At 49.0% G+C, this 20,402-nt stretch overlaps 1 protein-coding gene across 1 annotated transcript; it reads left to right on the top strand.

Moving 5' to 3' along the window:
* Window positions 1–12,523: 12,523 nt before the first annotated feature.
* On the top strand, window positions 12,524–16,574 carry LOC309888184 (olfactory receptor 14C36-like; the record flags this gene model as incomplete). Its single annotated transcript, XM_082780421.1, has 2 exons — window positions 12,524–13,417; window positions 16,440–16,574. The coding sequence occupies 2 exons, from the start codon at window positions 12,524–12,526 to the stop codon at window positions 16,572–16,574; spliced, it is 1,029 nt and encodes a 342-aa protein (XP_082636547.1).
* Between the last annotated feature and the right edge of the window lie 3,828 nt (window positions 16,575–20,402).

The raw sequence follows: 20,402 nt of genomic DNA, 5'->3' as shown, positions 1-20,402 counted from the left end.
CTTTTTTTCATAGGAGAGGTGTTCCAGCCCCTTGGTCATTTTTGTGGCTCTCTTCTGGACCAGTTTTAAAAGATCCACATCCTTCTCGTGTTGGGGTCTCCAGACCTGGACACAGGACTCCAAGTGAGGCCTCACAAGGGCAGAGCAGAGGGGGACAATCACCTGCCTCCACGTGCTGCCCACTCCTCTCTTGATGCAGCCCAGAATGCAGTTGGCCTCCTGGGCTACAAGCACACACTGCTGGCTCATGTCGAGCTTTTTGTCCAGCAGAACCCCCAAGTACCTCCCAGCAGGGATCCTCTCAATGAGTTCTTCTCCCAGCCTATCCTCATGTCTGGGATTTCCCAAGCCCAGTGCAGAATCTTGCACTTGGACTTGTTGAACCTCCTTAGATTCACAGGGACCCAAATTTCAATCTTGTCCAGCACTCTTTGGTTGGCACCCCTTCCTCTGTTGCATCAACTACAGCACTCAGCTTGGTGTCATCTGCACACTTGCTGAGGGTGCACTCGATCACAGTATGTCATTGATAAAGATATTAAACTGTACCAGTCCCAAGACAGACTCGTGACAGACGCTACTCATCACCAGCATCCACTCTGATATAGAGCCATTGACCACCACTCTCTGGGTGTGACCTTCAGGCCAACTCCTTATCCACTCAGTGGTGCAGCCATCAAATGCGTATCTCTCCAATTTGGAGATCAGGATGTCATGCGGGATACTGTAAATGGTCTTACTGAAGTCCAAGTAGATGACATTGGTTGGTCTTTGCTTGTTGTCTAATGCGGTCACTCCATTTTAGAAAGCCACCAGATTGGTCAGGCAAGATTTGGCCTTTGGTGAAGCCATGCTGGGTGTCTGAGATCACTTCTTTTCCATGATCTTGCCAGGCACAGAGGTGAGACTCAGCATTCGGTGGTTCCCTGGGTCCTCCTTTCTACCCTTTTTTAAAAATGGGAGTGATGTTTTCCTTTTTCAGGTCACCAGGGACTTCAGCCGACTGCCAGGACTCTTCCAATATGATGGAGAGAGGCTTGACAACTACATCAGCCAGTTCCCTCAGGACCCTGGGATGCAAGTCATCATGCCCCATAGACTTGTACTTGTTGAGTTCCATCAGGTGGTCTCAAACCTGCTTTTCACTTAGAGTGGGTGGGACTTTGCACCTCCAGCCTCCATCTATGGTTTAAGGGAAATGAAAGACTTGCGAAGCCTGACTGGCAGAGAAGACTGAGGCAAAGATGTTGTTGAGTCCCTCAGGCTTCTGCATGTCTGTCATTACCAGTTCACCCTTCTCATTCATCACAGGGGGTACACTGTCCTTGGCCTTTCTTTTCTGAGCAATGTATCTAAAGAATCTCTTCCTGTTATTCTTTGTGTCCCTTGCCAAGCTGAGTTCCATGTGAGACTTGGCTTTCCTTATCCCATCCCTGCACATCCAAAACTGAAACATGTGAGAGGGCCTGGGAAAAGTAACCCTGGATCCACAGAAGCCATTTGGGAAACAAATCTTGTAGGTAGGAAGTATGATTTTGCATAGGTACAGAGCTGATGGGCACATTGAGCAGGATGCGCCTAAAGACCTTTGTGTCCTTTTCCCTCCTCATTACAAGGCCACTACCTTCTGAGGAATGGAGGAGCCAACAGAGGTGAGATAGATACACTGAGATGGTAAATGTCATCAGAAAGCTGATCCCAACAAGATATGGGGAGGTCGGGAGCAGCCTGGACAAGAGAGATGTGAGATTTTGGGGTGGAAAGAGGAGCATGGCCAGCAGAAATTAATGATTCCCTAAAGGTAAGAGGGGTCATTTAATGTAGGTGTTACAGTAAAACTGATTTAAAACAGTCATGTATTGCCCTTACATTATTTGAACCAGTAATTCTAATCTTTAAACCTAAATGCTCCTCCAACACTCTGAGAGGAATCCACTACTCTAATGCCTGAACTTAAAGTATCCACTGAAGAAAAACGCAGCCTATAGACCCTTTTCCTTACCTTTACTCTCCTGCTTACCCTAATTCCTTCCCTAAACACTAGCATTAAAATGCACTATTTAGCCCTAGAGAAGTTGTTGGCAGGCCTTAAAATACTCTAAACCACAGGGTTTGCCCATAACCTTATGACAGACCTGATAGCCACAGAAGAACACCAAAGATTCCCGTTTAACCTGTGTTTATCCTCTAACCCAGAATGGTGAGCCCTAGTCCCTAAAGGACTAGAGAGAGGTCAGCCCTACGTCAGGATGTCCTGACCCAGCAGGAGGAATGTGACTGTGAGGTCACTTCTGTCTCTGCACTTGATAGGGCAGCAGCAGGAAAGTGTCAGGAAAGGGACTGTGAGGTCACTTGTGTCTGGAAGTCACCCTTGGCTTCTCCCTGGGATCTGCATTTTTGGGCTGACATTTGGCAGTGGCCCAGCTAGGCCAGCAGAAGGCACCTGCTTGGCATGCTGACTGGGGGATCCCCTCTGCCTCCAGACCCAGGGGGACCCAGGCAGAAAGAAGGCCCCAACATGGGTTGTCCTGTCCCTTCTGCTTGAGTCCATGACTGCACAGCAGCAGGCACAAGGTTTGGCTGTGTCAGGAGGCTACCCTCAGGAGGCTGAGGGGAGACCTCATCACAGTCTACAACTTCCTCGTAAGGGGTTGTCAAGAGGCAGGAGACCTTTTCTCCATTAACGCTAGTGACAGGACCCGCGGGAACGGGGTTAAGCTGAGGCAGGGGAAATTTAGGCTGGACGTCAGGAGGGGGTTCTTCACAGAGAGGGTGGTTGCACACTGGAACAAGCTCCCCAGGGAAGTGGTCACTTCTTTCACAGAAGAACTGGTCCACAACTTTGCCTTGGCAGAGGGGCAGGGAAAATGTATTGGCCGTGTGCAGGACAGCATCAAGAAAGCCACTGCCCCAGGCAGCTGCTGCCATCTGGGCACAAGCTCTGCTGCCCACGAGGCTCCCGTAGTGCAGGGGCTTGCAGATGGCAACGTAGCGGTCATAGGCCATGACGGTGAGAAGGGAAAACTCTGAGCCAAAGAAGAAAACAGAAAAGAGAACTTGGGCTGCACATCCTTGATAGGAGATGGCCCTGTTGTCCCAGAGGGCATTGGCCATGGCTTTGGGCAGAGTGGTGGAGATGCAGCCCAGGTCCAGGAGGGCGAGGTTGAGCAGGAAGAAGTACATGGGGGTGTGGAGGCGGTGGTGGCAGGCTACGGCGCTGAGGATGAGGCCGTTGCCCAGGAGGGCAGCCAGGTAGATGCCCAGGAAGAGCGCGAAGTGCAGGAGCTGCAGCTCACGCGTGTCTGAGACTGCCAGCAGGAGGAATTCAGTGATGGAGCTGACGTTGGGCATCTGCTTTTTTCCGGATGTGGTCCTGAACAAAGAAGAGGATGAGAATAATAAAATACAAGAAATGCATCAGAGGAAAATGAATTCAATTTCTCATTTAAAATCATCACTTTTATTGTGCACTTTTTGGCAGACATTTGGCAGATCCCTTTCATGCATCCTGATTCATTCTGCCTGACGGTGTCTGTTGGAACAGGGGGCTCTACTGTGGGCAGTGCAGGAATCAGTCCTGTCCTACAGCAAGAGGTGAAGAGGAACATGGGGAAATGTCAGTTTCTCTTCCATCCTGATCTCAAAGAGGTTTTCCCCGGTGTTGCTCCCAGTTCACCAAACTGCAAAGCAGAGTTGTGGAGGCTTTTTTTTAATTTTATTTTAAATTTTTGTTTTTTGAGTTTTTTGTTTCAGCTGTCCCACCACTCCTGAGGAGTGTTTCCAAGTCACAAACCCTGGTTATTTCTGCTGGACTCAAAGGGAATCCTTGTAGATCATTATCAGAGAAAAAGAGACTGTCACTTTAGTGCACAGTGTTCTTCAGGGAGGACAGCCAGTCTGTCCATGAAATACGGTCTCAGCTGCCCTGTGAGAGCTGCAGGAAAGTTGTACTCACATGTTTGATTGAAAAGAACAAAGACACTGCTGAGAGCAGAGGAATCCAGGCTCAAAGTGCACATCTCCAGACCCCTCACCCTGTCCCCGTACTCCCCTTCTCCCAAGCACACCGAGGGCTCACCCCACAGGCATGTGAAACCCCCATCCCCAGCCAGCCTGGGAACAAGACCAGCAGCAGCACGGCCAGGTGGAGAAGCCAGGAGGAATGCCAGCGTGCTGCTGCCAGGGGAGGCAAGGCCAGGGAGGGACAGACGGACACTCAGCAGACCCTCCTGTGCTGCAGCTCTGCCTGCAGACGAGGCAGCTCCTGCTCATTGCAAATGATCTGTGCTCACCTCAAGCCGGCAGAGACCTCCCAAAGACAGGGATGTCTCCCAGCACTAGGAATCGGGGAGCTTGCAGCTCTTAAAGATCATCTAGGATAAAACCTGAGAGGAACACAAAATGATGTTGATGCAGTTTCTGGGCTGAGGTGTGGAAAGGAACTTTATAAACTTCATTGCAGACAACCAGCACTCTCACTGAAATTCTCTTGGAGTCTCAGTCTCCACTACAATAATGTCAATCCATTACCATGAAACCATGTCTCCCCTCCACTGCAGGAATCTGCAAGCACAGGCTACAGAAAAATTCTTCCCTTTCAGGTACCCCCTCTCTTGGTCTTCCTCTTGAAATATGCAATCATAAATGTTATTCTATACAGCATTTTCTACTCATTTTTGTAGAAATAGAGACAACGACCCTGACAGATGCTATCATCCATCAGATGTGCCAGCTGTACAAGACCCCTCTGGCAACCCCACCTGCATGGCCCTGCTGCCAGAACCTCACGGTGCCAAGAGCCTGCAGATGTGTCCTGCCACACGCTGCCCTCTGTTGTTGTGCTCCTCAGTGCCTCCAAGCCCTCTCTCCTTCTCTCCTCTCTGTGTGCCAGCTGCTGTCAGAGCCCCCAGCCCTGCTGCGCTGTGCAGAGGAGCTGCTCCTGGGCACAGCTGTCTCTCTGCAGCGCTTGCCAGGAGCTCCCCTTGGGCCCAGGAGCCCGGCCCAGCTCAGCAGCACAGCACCAAACCATGGCATCGCTTGCTCTGTGCCCTTGGGCTCCCTCGAGGTGTCCCTCAGGGCTGACAGCTCCCGAAGGCAGCAGGGTCTCTGCTGGGGTGTGCTCATTGAGGCAGACTGAACTGATCATCTACTGCTCCTCTCTGAACACAAGATTTTTAGAAGTGTGGTTTGTGCTGTTGGACTGTGGTTATCAAACATGATGTGCTTTAACCTGGCGGGCAGCTCAGCACCACACAGCAGTTAGCTCACACCAACCCCCCCACATGCTTATTGGTTGAGGTCAGGGCAGTTGAAAGGACTGAAATGGTAGAGAAAGAATTATAATAGTAATTATTTTTAGTGCTATTATTATTATGTACAAAACAAACTATGCACAGTGCAATTGTTCATTACTGACTGATCTCCAGCCTGTCCCCAACTGGTAGAACATTCTGGTAACCATCTGCACCTGCTCTTCTTTCACCTTCAACAAGTCCACAAATGGAAAGGTCCTCCCAGGGACTGGGCAAGGTAGACAGCTCTTTAACATCCTTTAAAACCCCACCTGTACCCTTTTGGATCTTGGAAGTACCGTCTCATGGGGAAGTTTATGTCAAGGTTTCATAGATCAACATTCTTCTCCCTCCTTTCTTTTCTGGGCAGTAGTTCTTTTCCATTCTCAGGAGCCTGATTTTCACACCCACTGTTTTCTCCTGCATGTAGAAGCAGTGGAACCTGGCACAGGTTGGTGCTCTGGCCTAGCAAGAGCAGACCTTGGGCGTCTGGTCTAGGCCCCAGACTAGACCTGGGGTCTGTCACTGGGGCTGGAGTGGCTGCAGGACATGTCAGAGGTGTTGGAGTAGCTTCAGGGCCCATCACAGGGCTTGGAGTGACACTGACTGAGGCTCCCTTTGGAATTCCCTTTGGAATTGCCAAGGTGATAACCCCTCCTTTTCAAGCACTTCTGCAATTTTTAAGGATTCTGCACGTGCTCAGGGGGGAAGTTCCAAAGCACTGGAGGTGCCCACTGCTCTAGGTTCCTGCCCAGATCCTCCCATGCTCCCTGCCACTCCTAACTCTCCGGCCTTGGGGCAGGTCTCTGGAGGGCATTCTTCAAGAGTTGCTTATCCTTAAACAACAGTTGAAACATATTCAGGAGACATCACAGTAGGACCATCCCATGGATATTCTAAGCTTTGTAGAGGTAGTGTAATTAGCCTGGAGGAGAAGGGGGAAGTGTAGAAGTGGAGAAGTGTACATCCCTTTTCCTCCCCTAGATTGGCTTCCTAAGGCAAAAAGGTGAAGAGCATTATTCTTAATAGTTTCTGAGTGATGGTTCCTGAGGTATGGAGGTGATGGCAATGCTCAGTACAAAGAACAGATTTGTCACCTGACCAGTAATTTTATAAACTCACAAGCCAGTGCTACACAACATAGCAAAATAACTTTAAACCAGCCACAGAAATGATAAAGAGCACAATGGGAACATATGCAACAAGTAATGTGCTATACAACACATTTCTGAAAACAAGCCCAACAGACCTGAGATCCAAAATGTCGACCTTGTGATCAGCAACTATTAAACTGGTCTAATGCTTATAACAATTTATCTTTAGTACTCTGTAGTAAGATCTGTCCTTCTCTCAACCCTTTGTGCCCCACACTGGGTGCCAAAAAGACTGCTGTGGTTTAACGCGGCAGTTCGAGTACATGGAATTATTTGAACAAGTCCAGATCAAGGGGCTAGAGCAAGTCTTCTATGAAGGCACACTGAGAGAACTGTTCTGCCTGGAGAAGACAAGGCACCAGGGAAACCTTAGAGCAACCTACCAGTACTTAGAGAGGACCTACAGGAAAGCTGGGGAGACAGTCTTTGTCTGGGAGTGTAGTGATAGGACAAGGAGTAATGACTTTAAAATAGAAGATGGTAGGTTTAAATTAGATACATGGAAGAAATTCTTTCCTTTGAGGATGGTGAGGCACTGGAACAGGTTGCCTGGAAAAGCTGTGAATGTCCCATCCCTGGAAGTGTTCAAGGACAGGTTGAAATGTGTTTTGAGCAACCCGGTCTAGTGCAAAGTGTCCCTGCCCACTGCAGGGGGGTTGGAATAAGATGATCTTTAGGTCCCTTCCAACCCAAACCATGATCCCATGTTGCTATGATTATCTACGACACTGCCATCATTGACCATGTGAAGCTCATAAAGGCTCTCCTCAGAGATTTTAACCAAGCCCTTTCCCAAAATTTCATCATCCCCCTGGCCAGTCCTCAGGTTGCTTAGAGTTGGTTTTGGAAGAAGGAGAGAGGTGCTGGTACAGCTGCTGACATCATCATAAGACCTATCTCAAAGACCTTGGAAAATACAAATTGATTAAAATCATTCCTTAGGACTTAGAAAAGGGAGATGTCAAACCCATCTTCTACTAGAAGGCTGAGCAAAAGGATGATTAAGCCTAACCAAGGATTATAACGCCAGCCTTCACCCTAGCCCCCAGTCAAGAACTAAACAAATCTCCAATCTCCAAAGCTTGATCTTCCCCTATAAATTGAGCAGGCATCTTGAGAAGAACACCGATCCTTCCCTTAAAGCCCTACCATTCCCTTAACCCTAGAAGGTGACCTCTAATCCCTATATGTTAATCTGAACACCTAATTCCCAAAACTCTCCACCATGCACACAACGCATCTCAGCTTCAACCTCACTCCTATCCCTAACTTCAGCTGTTTGTCCCCTTGGGGCAGGGCAGGGACTGTGAGGTCCTGCAGCAGTCCCATGGCATTGGAAGAGGCATGTGAGGTGACAGGTATGTGATCAGATCAGAGGCCACAAGGAGGAGCTGGCTGGGAATGCTGGAATGGGATCAGGTGTGCCTCAGGATGTGCTGGGCCTGCAGGAGGCACATGGCTGTGAAGGAGGCTGGGAGGTCACTTCTGTCTCTGGAGGTGACGGACCAGCAGCAGGAAACAGCACAGATAGGAACCGTAAAGGCCAGAAGCATGCTCAGGGCATTGAAGATGATGGTGAGGCACCTTCTGTTCTGGTCAGGTGAGAGACCACAGGAAGGCTGATGGTATGGGAGTCATGCTTGAGGTATAGTTTGTGAGACCATAGAATTAGAGAATGGCTCCTGTTGGAAGGGACCTTAAAGGTCATCTGGTACACACCACCTGCCCATAAGCAGGGATGCCCCCCATGAGATCAGGTTGCCCAGGGCCTCATCTACCCTGCTCTTGATCAGCTCCAGGAATGGGGCATCCACAGCTTCTCTGGGCAACAGTTTCCATTGTCTCACCTCCCTCTGAGTGAAGAATTTCCTCCTAACTTCTAATCTAAATCTCCCCTCATTTAGCTTAAAAACATTCCCCCTTGCCCCGTCATTATCTGATTGAGCAAAGAGTCACTCTCCATCTTTTTTATAAGCCCCCTTTAAGTACTGAAAGGCCACAAAGAGGTCACCACCAGAGCCTTCTTTTCTCCAGGCTGAACAGCCTCAGCTCTCTCAGCCTTTTTTAATAGGAGAGGTGCTCCAGCCCCTTGATCATCTTTGTGGGCCTCCTCTGGACTTGTTCTAACAGACCCACACCCTTCTCATGCTGGCGGCCCCAGTCCTGGATGCAGGACACCAAGTGGGGCCTCACAAGGGCAGAGTACAAGGAGTAGAAGTAGAAGTGACCTCCCTCCACCTGCTGGCCACTCCTCTGCTTATGGAGCCCAGGATGCAGTTGGCCTTCTGGGCTACAAGCACAGAATGTACTGTCTCATTGTCTCACTGTCGATCTCACTGTCTGTCATAGATAAAGATATTAAACAGCACCAGTCCCAGGACAGACCCCTGAGGTAAAACACTTGTCACCAACCTCCACTGGGACATAGAACCATTGACCACCACTCTCTGGGTGTGACCTTCAAGCCAACTCCTTATCCACTGAATGGTTCACCCATCAAAAACGTATCTCTCCAATTTGGAGACTAGGATGTCATGTGGGACCATGGCAATGGTCTTACAGAAGTCCAAGTAGATGACATAGGTCGGTCTTCTGTTGTTGTCTGATGTGATCACTCCATTGTAGAAAGCCATCACATTGGTCAGGCATGATTTACTCTTTGGCGAAGCCATGCTGGCTGTCTGAGATCACCTCTTTGTCTTGCATGTGCCTTGACATCGATTCCAGGAGGATCTTCTCCATGATCCCTTTCAGGCACAGAGGTGAGGCTCACCATTCTGTAGATCCATGGGTTCTCATTTCTACCCTTTTTAAAAATGGGAGTGATGTTTTCCTTTTCAGGTCACCAGACACTTCACCTGACTGCCAGGACTCTTCAAATATGATGGAGAGAGGCTTGGAAACTATATCAACCAGTTCCCTCAGGACCCTGGGATGAATGTCATCAGTCCCCATAGACTTGTACTTGTTGAGTTTCTTCTGTTGGTCTCAAAACTCCTGTTCACTTAGAGTGGGTGAGACTTTGCCCCCCAGCCTCCATCTATGAGTTCAGGGAATTAAAGACTTGGGAAGCCTGACTGTCAGGGAAGACTGAGGCAAAGATGTTGTTGAGTCCCTCTGCCTTCTCCATGTCTGTCATTACCAGTTCACCCTTCTCATCCATCAGAAGAGGGTACACTCTCCTTGGCCTTTCTTTTCTGAGCGATGTATCTACAGAATCTCGTCCTGTTATTGTTTTCATCCCCTGCTAAGCTCAGTTCCATCTGTGCCTTAGCTTTCCTTATCATATCCTTCCACATCTGAACCTGCAACTTATGAGAGAGCCTGAGAAAAGTAGCCCTGGATCCAAGAAGCCATTTGGGAAACAAAACTTGTAGGTCAGAAGCATGATTTTGTGGAGGTGCAGAGCTGATGGGCACATTGCGCAGGATGCGCCTAAAGATCTTTGTGCCCTTTTCCCTCCTGTGTAGAATGCGACTTCCTTCTCAGGAATGTAGGAGCCAACAGAGGTGAGACAGATACACTGAGATGTTAAATGTCATCAGAATGCTGATCCCAGTAAGATATGGGGAGGTCAGGAGCAGCCTGGACAAGAGAGATGTGAGATTTTGGGGTGGTAAGAGCAGCATGACAGCAGAAATTAATGATTTCATAGAGGTAAGAGCATTCATGCAATGCCAGTAGTGCAGGAAAACTGACTTAAAACAGTAATGTATGTCCCTTACCTTACTGGAAGCAGTGATTTTAATCCCTAAACCTAAATGCTACTACAACACTCTGAAAGGAATCTATTTTCTCTCATGATAACTGTAATGCCTTCACTTAACACTAACGTTAAAATGCTGTATTTAACCCTAAACTCCTTGGAAGATGTAAAACACCCATAAACCACAGAGCTTGTCCATACCTTAAGCACAGACCTGACAGCACAAGGATAACAACAAACAATTCCACTAAAACTTTGCTTAATCTCTAAGCCAGAAAGTAAAAAGAGATACCGAGGGTGCTAGAGAAAGCTCAGCTCTGCCTCAGGATCTCACGGCACCAGCAGCAGGAATGTGACAATGGCAGTGACTGTGAGGTCACTTCTGTCTCTGCACTTGATAGGGCAGCAGCAGGAACGTGTCACAGAAAGGGACTGTGAGGTCACTTGTGTCTGGAGGTGTCAGGTCACCCTTGACTTCTCCCTGGGATGTGGACTTTTGGGCTGACATCTGGCAGTGGCCCTGCTAGGCCAGCACAAGGCACCTGCTTGGCATGCTGACTGGGGGATCCCCTCTGCCTCCAGAGCCAGGAGGACCCAGGCAGAAAGAAGGCCCCCAGATGGGTTGTCCTGTCCCTTCTGCTTGAGTCCATGACTGCACAGCAGGAAGCTCAAGGCTTGGCTGTGTGTAGCCAAGAAGCTGCAAGGCCAGCAGCAGGCCCCTGGCTTGGAAGCTGCTGCTGAGGTGACTTGTGTCTGGTTGGCTGAGAGGCCACAAGGAGCCTGCTGGGTTGGGATGCCTACTTCAGGAGTGGTTTCCACAATGCTGATGCCATACAAACAGTGGTGCCTTCTCACAAGGAACCAGGGAAGCTTCCTACAGAGCTGCGTTATGAGATATTTGGGTCCATGGCTATGGCTATTGTCTCTGCCACTGAAGTTTTTGAGGAGACAGCTAATCATTAAAGCACCAGAGCCTAATTGACTCCTTGTGGGCTGATCAGCAAAGCCCCCAGAGGGGTGATTCCAATGCCTTGGGCTGGGCCTCTGTTATTGAGCTGGATCTGTCTTGTGGGACAGATAAAACACATTTCAGAAAGTCTCATGAAGCAGAGAGACAGCTGTGCCCAGGAGCAGCTCCTCTGCACAGCGCAGCAGAGCTGGAAGCTCTGACCACAGCTGGTTCTGGCAGAGGAGAGGAGAGAAGAGAAGAGAAGGAAAGAGGGCTTGGAGGCAGTTGGCAGTGGGAGGATGCTGAGAGCTGCCTGCAGGAGAAACCTGCACAGCCCTTGACAAGGTAAGGGTCTGGCTGCAGGGCCATGCAGCAGGTCCTGGAAGGGTCTCCTCTTGCTGGGTGTTGTTTCTGGGAGGGCAGTGAGCAATGCAGTATACTTTGAGAGTCCTGCTGGGTTGCAGTGCGAGGTGAGGAAGTCTGGCAGAAGCCCCTAGGAGTGTCATTACCTTGCTATCCCTGATCAGATAAGACAGGTGTGGTCAAGCGTCCTCCAGACCCTACAGGGGTGCAGCTGGGATATTGGCACACTCCAGCTTTCAGATATCCAACTCTGTCTGTGGGGCATCCTCCTGGGCTGCAGGCTGCTCTCCAGTAGGATGCAGCTCTCTTGTGGCATCCTTGTGTTATCCAGGTGCCCCAAGGAGAAGACACCTCCTTGCTAAGGCCATGTCCGTGCTGCTGGATGGCTGTCTGTGGGCAGCTGGTTTGAGGCTTCTGCACTCCTATCTAGGAGGGAAGAGCTGAGATCCTGATCACACATCTGAAGTTAAGGTGAGCATTCTGTCCATCTGCATTTTGAGTCGGGCTTCTCTGCTCTCAGCTGTCTCCAGTTTCTTCTTATGCCCAAGCTCACTGCTGGGCAGATCTGCTCTGCTCAGTCTTCACCAAGGGACAGTCCTTTTGCCTCCTGGCATCCGCAAGATTTCACCAGGAGCACACATGAAAAGTCACAGAGTTCAACTATCCAATAATTCACCTAAGCATTACAGGGCCAACCGAATAACATTAAAGCAAGTAAAACACTGCTCTAAATGCAGCTCTGCTCTGCATTCAGATGCGTTGTTTACAAGAAAATGCCGCAAACTCATTGACCTGACAAGTAGATTGAACTTGAGTTTCCCCCATGTTCCTGATTCCCTCCTGCTGCAGGTAGGACTCCTCTGCAGCCCACAGCAGCCCCTGCTCCCGATGCCACTCAGCCAGCACCAGCCACAACTCAAGCAGGAGAGCTGCAGAAAGGTTCTGCTGCAAAGAGAGAGGCTCTGTTTGGGGGTTCTGTAAGACTTGTAATAGGTTTTCCTCATCCAAATCAGTTCTAACTTTGTTCTACCTTTTTCTCTCCAACAGAGAATGTCAGAAAATGCCCAACATCAGCTCTGTGAACGAGTTCCTCCTGCTACCATTCGCAGACACGCGCAAGCTGCAGCTCCTGCACTTCGCGCTCTTCCTGGGCATCTACCTGGCTGCCCTCCTGGGCAACGGCCTCATCCTCAGCGCCGTAGCCTGCCACCACCGCCTCCACACCCCCATGTACTTCTTCCTCCTCAACCTTGCCCTCCTCGACGTGGGCTGCATCTCCACCACTCTGCCCAAAGCCATGGCCAATGCCCTCTGGGACACCAGGGCCATCTCCTATCAAGGCTGTGCTGCACAGGTCTTCCTTTTAGTTTTCCTGGTTGGAGCAGAGTATTCCCTTCTCACCATCATGGCCTATGACCGCTATGTTGCCATCTGCAAGCCCCTGCACTACGGGAGCCTCGTGGGCAGCAGAGCTTGTGCCCAGATGGCAGCAGCTGCCTGGGGCAGTGGCTTTCTTGATGCTGTCCTGCACACGGCCAACACATTTTCCCTGCCCCTCTGCCACGGCAATGTTGTGGACCAGTTCTTCTGTGAAATCCCCCAGATCCTCAAGCTCTCCTGCTCAGATGCCTACCTCAGGGAAGTTTTGTCTCTTGTGTTTAGTGTTTTTTTAGGCTTTGGTTGTTTCGTTTTCATTGTGGTGTCCTATGTACAGATCTTCAGGGCAGTGCTGAGGATGCCCTCTGAGCAGAGCAAGAACAAAGCCTTTTCCACGTGCCTCCCTCACCTGGCTGTGGTCTCCCTGATGGTTAGCACTGGCATGTTTGCTTACCTGAAGCCCCCCTCTGTCTTCTCCCCATCCCTGGACCTGGTGCTGGCATTTCTCTACTCAGTGGTACCTCCAGCACTGAACCCCCTCATCTACAGCTTGAGAAACAAGGACCTAAAGTATGGAGTGAGGAGACTGCTCCTATACATGCTTCTTAAGCATCAATAATATAGTTATAATATATAATCATAATTATTTCAAATTATTGTTATTCGTGTCATTTCATTTTTATCATTATTTCACTAATATTATTCTTAGCATCCTGCCTGTTAATTAATTTCTTTACTTTGACCAAATCATCTAATCTACCTGTAGTACTAGTCCTCCAGTGCAAATAAAAACAATAATGAAGCCATCAGAAATTCATTGGTGTCAGCATCCCTCTCTTCTGATCTCCTCTGGAGGGGCTCAAGCTACCACATGCAGGAGCAGCCCCGGTGGCCCTCGGGGCTGCCCCTCACTGCCCATTGGGCTCTGCCTCTCTGCTGCCTTTGGGTCGGGGCTGCTGCTTCCCTGGAGCCATGGCCATGGCCAGCAGCAGAACGTGGTCTGGTAGGGAGTGTAATGTTAGCATAACATAAATTATGTGGTATAAAGGGTGGATATATGTCCTGGTTTCAGTTAGGACAGAGGTAATTTTCTTCCTAGTACCTTGTAGAATGCTATGGTTTGGCTTAGGATGAGAAGAGTGCTGGTAAGACGCTGATGCTTAATTGTTGCAGAGCAGTGCTTACTCCAAGCCAAGGACGTCTCAGCTTCTCACTCTGTCCTGCCAACGGGCAGGCTGGAGGTGCAGTAAGAGCTGGGAGGGGACAGACCCAGGACAACTGACCCAAACTGGCCAAAGGGATATTCCATACCATCTGACGTCATGCTAAACAATATATAGGGGTGGCTAACCATGGGGAGGAGGGCTGGACTGCTCGGGGTTAGGCTGGTCTTTGGTCAGCGGGTGGTGAGCAATTGCGTTGTGCATCACTTGTTTGTACACATTATTAGTAGTAGTACTATTATCATCATTATTGTTATTATTGTAATTGTTATTATTATTTTCTTGCCTTAATAAACTGTCTTTATCTCAACTCACAGGCTTCACTTTCCCGTTTCTCTCCCCCATCCCAGAGAGGGAGGGCTTACAGTTCTGTAAGCACACCAGGTCAGTGATCTCCTGTGCATTCAGCATCTCAATAATAGAATGCCTGCTTTCTAAAACTTCTATTTGAGTCTTAGAGAGTTACTTTGAGTGGCTTTTACAGTATCACCCTCTCCTCCTGTCAGCTGCTGCCCACCCAGGCTCCTGGCACAAATGTGGCCCCTCAACAACTCCACGGCTTGTGTTGCCTTTGCTGCCTCGCCCTGTCCTCTCCCTTGACTCTTTGTCTCTGCCAGGCCCCATATTCCACACCCTTTGCTGTTGTCACCCTCTCCCCTGCCCAGCGGGATGGCAGAGCCAGGGCAGGACACGATAGAGTTAGGCCCTGTAGCGACCTTGCAGAGTGCTTGTGGCAAAGTGGGACCTGGGACTGGGCTTTGTGGTGCAGAGGAGGCCCCATGCAGGAAAGATGAGGTTAAACAGCAACTTTGCAGGGGGGGTGTCCATCGTGGTTTGGCACGGGAGACTTCTGGCCACGAAGGGGTTAGGGATGGGTTGACACAACTTCTCTGGGCAACCTGTTCCATTGACCACTACCCCCAAAGGAAAGAGTGTCTTCCTTATAATTAATTTTAAAGTACCCTCTCTTGATTTTAAAACATTACCTAAAGGCCCCCCTTTAGGTACTGGAAGGCTGCTATAGGGTCTCTCCAGGCTGAAGAGAACCAGCTTTCTCAGCCAGTCTTCATGGAAAAATTGCCACAGCCTCTCTATCATATTTCCAGCCTCTTCTAGACTCCTTCTAATACTTCCATGTCCTTCTTGAGTTTGGGGCCCCAGAGCTGAATGCAGTAATCCAGGAGCGGTCTCCCAAGAGCAGAGCTGAGGAAGAGAATCACCTCTCTCAAGCTTTGGGCCAAACTTCTTTGATGCAGCCCATAATACAGTTTTCTTTCTGGGCTGTGAACTGACATTGCTGGCACAGGTTGAGCTTCTCATCCACCAGCACCCCACGTCCTTCTCCTTAGAGCTGCTCTCTACCCATTCTCCACAGTATTTGTGCTTGGGAATGCCCCAGTCCTGCTGCAGAACCTTGCACTTGGCCTTTGTGAACCTCATGAGGTTCGCACAGGAAAATCTCTCAAGCCTGTCTGGGTCCATCTGCATATCATCCCTTCCCTCCTGTGTGTCGACTGCACCACCCAGCTTGGTGTCATCAGCACACTCGCTGAGATTACACTCAGTCACACTGTCCACATCACTGACAAAGTGTTAAACAGTGCTGGTCCCAATACTGACCCCTGAGGAACAGCACTCTTTACTGATTTCCATTTGGACATTGAGCTGTAGACTCCAACTCCTTGAGGGTGACCATCCAGCCAATTCCTCACCCACCAGGTGATCCATCCATCACATCCATGTCTCTCCAATTGAGAGACAAGGATATTGCGTGGCACAGTGTCACATGATTTGCACAAGTCAAGGTTCATGGTGTGAGTTGCTCTTCCCCTCTCCGTCAATGCTGTAAGCCCATCGTAGAAGGCCACCGGGTTTGTCAGGCATGATCTGCCCTTACTGAAGGCTGTCACCAACAGACAGCAATTTGCAGTCACCACCAGACCAACAAGCAGGGTAATGTGTTAAGTCAGAGAGAGGCATTTGCAATGAACCTGTGCAAGGAGGGTGACAGAAATCTCATGGGAACGCTGGGGTTAATTACTGTTAATTACTGGTTAATTACTGAGTTCTGCACAGAGAAATGTCAGGGCTCTGTGAGGTGCCAATATCTGAACTGGCCTCGTGCACTGCTCATCCACACTGGGCTGTTCAGAGACAAGAGTCTCTTCCTTGCACACACACACAGGCAGTGCACTGCAGCACTTGCAGATCCCTCTGGCTCCTGCAGCCACTGCAGAGGCTGGGAGGCACCTCAGCATTGCAGTGCATCGCCCTCCTCTGAGATGCCCCACAGCATGAGGAATGGGCACAGGGACCCTGGAGGCTCAAGGAAGCACATCACAGAGCTGCATTCAGCTCTTGCTCTTTGGCCTGCAGTCCCAGCATGGCCACACAGCAGCACTGGACCAAGCTCCAGCAGCAGCCAGGGCTTACACCGCCAGCACGGCTCAGCAGGAGAGGGTGGCAGTGGCAGGAGAACAGCTCTGCATGCCCCAAGTCCTGGTGCTCTAGGGCTGGACTACTGGGCCGTGACTCTTTTCCTCTGCACCCCTGCACATGGGCACTGCCTCTGCCGCCACAGAAAAGACCTCAGAGGAAGGACATAAGACAAAAAGGCACTTTAATTGGTTTAAATACACAAGCAAAATGAACATCCCACATCCTCAAGCTCTCCTGTTCAGATGCCTACCTCAGGGAATTTGGTGTACTTGGAATAAGTACTTCTGTATTATTTGGTTGTTCTATTTTCATTGTTATTTCTTATATTCAGATCCTCAGGGTGGTGCTGAGGATGCCCTCTGAGCAGGGGCTGTTGCGAGGACATTTGTTGTCGACGGAAGGAAGACACAGACGCTCAATATGAGTGATCAGTGAACTTCGATTTATTGGATAGCTCAGTCGTCTTTTATCTAATTCAATATAATTAGCTCATACATATTGCAAAAGTTAAGCTCATGATTGGTTAGTGCATTTCTCTATTCTATCAGCTAGTTTCCCACCAAAGTAACACAGTTAGTACTTTCCCAGCATACCAACAGATATCATGTTCTTGTACCTGAAACCTCCCTAAAACCTCCCAGAACTTACATTCCTTCCCAGGCCGCATTCACGTATTTTCTCAGGCTTATTTAAGCTGTGTTCGATACTTTGTTAACTTGCGGCCTCCTAGCTGTGCAATGTTCACATGGCCTACTTCGCTTAACCATTCCTCCACAATTCCCCCGTTTTTATTTTGGGCTACAAACACCTTCTCTGTGAGTTGTTCTAGTTTCCTAGATAAGCAGCTAAAGACTACCCGTGCAGCAATTATAATCAATACAATTATAAGCAAAAGGCGAAGTCCCTCTTTGATTAAGTAAAAAACCCATCCCCCTACATTTCCAAAGACAGATTTAAGCCAATCATCAAACCAATTATTTTGTATCGTAATTTTTTTGTGTATGATCCCTTAACCATTTCAATTGATTGTGAATTGATTGCCCATGATCAGAGAGATTAAAGCAACACATTCCTTCTACATCTTCACACCCATGTCCTTGAGCTAATAACAAGAAATCAATAGTGGCCCTATTTTGTAACACAGCATGCCTAAGACTATCCATATCTTGTGCCATTTCAGTAATAATCTCAGTTGTTACATTTGATTGTTTAACAGCCCAACAAGCAAGCTTATTAATGCTAGTCAAAGCATGTGCAGTTCCTACAGTCAGAAAAAGATCCATTAAGCAGAGTAATACTGGCAGAATATGGTGCTAACATTTCACTCAGTTCCTTTGGATCCCCTATTGGGACCCCAAACAAGCATGTTCTAAAAGGATACATAACATAACACAACTATACAACTTAACCCTAATAACACTACAATTACTGTAAGCACTTAATGGTAACACAATTAATAGTAAGTAACACAACTTAATAGTAACACACTTAAACCTAATCACTTGATGGTGATCGAAGGCTGTTCTTAGTTGTCGAGGTGTCACAACCCACGTCGTTGTCAGAATAATTATCAGGAACCTCTTCATGGTTGTCTTCGGCGTGTGCAGATTCTAAAGCTGCTTCAGTCCACTTTGCAGTGATCCACTGGGTACCTGTTTCCTTAAGTTTCTCCAAGTGGCTACTTCACACAATGACTCCATACTTGTGAAACATGATTTTGCTTGACCAGTACTAATTTCCTATGATTTCAGCCTGTACTATGGCAATAAATGCGCTCTCACTAACACAGTACACAGCACACTCACACCCAGAGCACACTTGCACACTCAGAGCACAATTGTACACTCAGAGGCCTCTTGCACATCTCACTCTCAATCATACCACAACCTCAATTATACCACAAGAATATAATTTAGAATGATAAGCAAACAATACGTGCAGCCAATATAACTTAGAATCATAACCAAACAAACAAGTATTGTCTCTCATTGTGTTCCTCCTGAAGTGACTTGCAACACTTTGTTTTAAAACCTTACCTTTACACAAATACTTTCAACACAAAATACCTGGACATTTAAGAATAACACATACAATTATTAACACTCCAGTTAGTATTCCTTTTGCATTGCAAGGTAAACCTCTTATAAAAAGAATGCCAGAGAGAAGCAGCACAGCCGCCGCTGCTTCCATGGTTACGTCAGACAGGCTGCAGGGCCCTGATGTCCGTCCCTCTGCTCTGTGCCAACTCGCCACACGGTGAGGGTCGGCTGCCGTTCGATTCCGCGGAACTCCAAGCGCAGCGCTGCACTCTGCTGCGCATGCGCAGCCCCGCCCTGTCATTGCACCACCAGGGGCGGCTTCCCGCGCGCGGGAAACCTGCTGTCTCGTGGCGGTGACTGAGGGGGGGGAGGCTCCCATTGCCCCGTAGCCCCCTGAGGCAGCGTTACCATTCTCACTGAAGGCGGCAGTGGGCAATCCCCAGCTCCAGCACTTCCGGGCTCTCCCAGTCGCTCTGTAGCGGCAGTAGCGACTCTCTGCTCAGCCTGATGTGTAACTAAGGCGTTAGTGACTGTTCTCCAAGGCTTCAATAATTTTTTAGCAGCCTTATTTTCATTAATAACTTCATCAAACAATTTGTCTCCAAATTTACGCCACTCTGTTTGTTCAAAAACTGTATCAGGATTGATAAAACAACCCTGCGCCACTCCATATGCTAATAATCCTGGTAAATCCTTTTTGCAGTCTATAAGCTGTGTGCTCCGCTTTTCTAAAAAGCATTTGAGCAAATTATATGCCACTTGTCTCTCCATACCTTTATATACGTCGGTACCGTTGCAGCCTTTGCAAAGACCTCAGCGGCGCTTTCCGGCGGGACCCTCTATAGGCTCATCCCGGGTGCGAGGACTCCCTTTCCGAGCTGCGGGTGCGGGGATTCAGCAATTTTTAATCCTTTTCAACTCCTGAGCTGCGTTGCAGGACCGGTTCCCGTATTCTGTCCAACCGTGGCTGGCAGGTTCAACTCTAGCGGAGTCCCTGTTCCCGTTCAGATCGGTCCCTGTTTGGGCGCCATTTGTTGTCGATGGAAGGAAGACACAGACGCTCAATATGAGTGAGCAGTGAATTTCAACTTTAATGGATAGCTCAGTCGCCTTTTATCTAGTTCGAACATAAACAACTCATACATATTCCAAAACTAAGCTCAGGATTGGCTAACATTTCCCGCTCTTTTCAGTTTGTTCCTCCTTCTTTTAGCTACCGCCCCGCCTTAGGGGCCTTCCCAATCGCCCAAGGGCATTGTGTCCTTGAGCCTGATTGGCTCTCAGCCAGCTGCATATGTGCCAGACTCATGTGAGTTAAGTACGGTACTTCACTAGCCCATTGCCTCCTAACTGCCCAACATCAACATGTCCTATTTCACATAACCATTCCTCCACAATCCCCTCTGCCTCCAGACCCAGGAGTACCCAGGCAGAAAGAAGGCCCCCAGATGGGTTGTCCTGTCCCTTTTGCTTGAGTCCATGATTGGGCAGCAGGAGACTCAAGGCTTGGCTGTGTCTAGCCAAGAAGCTGCAAGGCCAGCAGCAAGCCCCTGGCTCGGAAGAGGCTGCTGAGGTGACTTGTGTCTGGTTGGCTGAGAGGCCGCAAGGAGCCTGCTGGTTTCCACCCTGATGGAGCTTTCTTTGGTAGTAGGAAGAGCAGGAGAAAAAACTTCCACACAGTGCACCTTGGAAGTTAAACATTGTCTACAAGGAGGAAGAAATGTCCCTCAGAGGGTCGTGCTGTGGTGCCAGAGGTCACCCTCTGATCAGACCCTGGCTTTGTGTTTCAAGGAACATCTGGTGAGGGCTGACGAGACATGGGGGAAAGCAAGGGATGAAAGCAAGGTGGTAGACAGAGATG

This window comes from Aythya marila, assembly GCF_965140915.1.
Source record: "Aythya marila genome assembly, chromosome: 28".
Taxonomy (NCBI): domain Eukaryota; kingdom Metazoa; phylum Chordata; class Aves; order Anseriformes; family Anatidae; genus Aythya; species Aythya marila.
The sequence above is the reverse complement of the archived record's forward strand: the minus strand, read 5'-3'. Positions and strand labels throughout refer to the sequence as shown.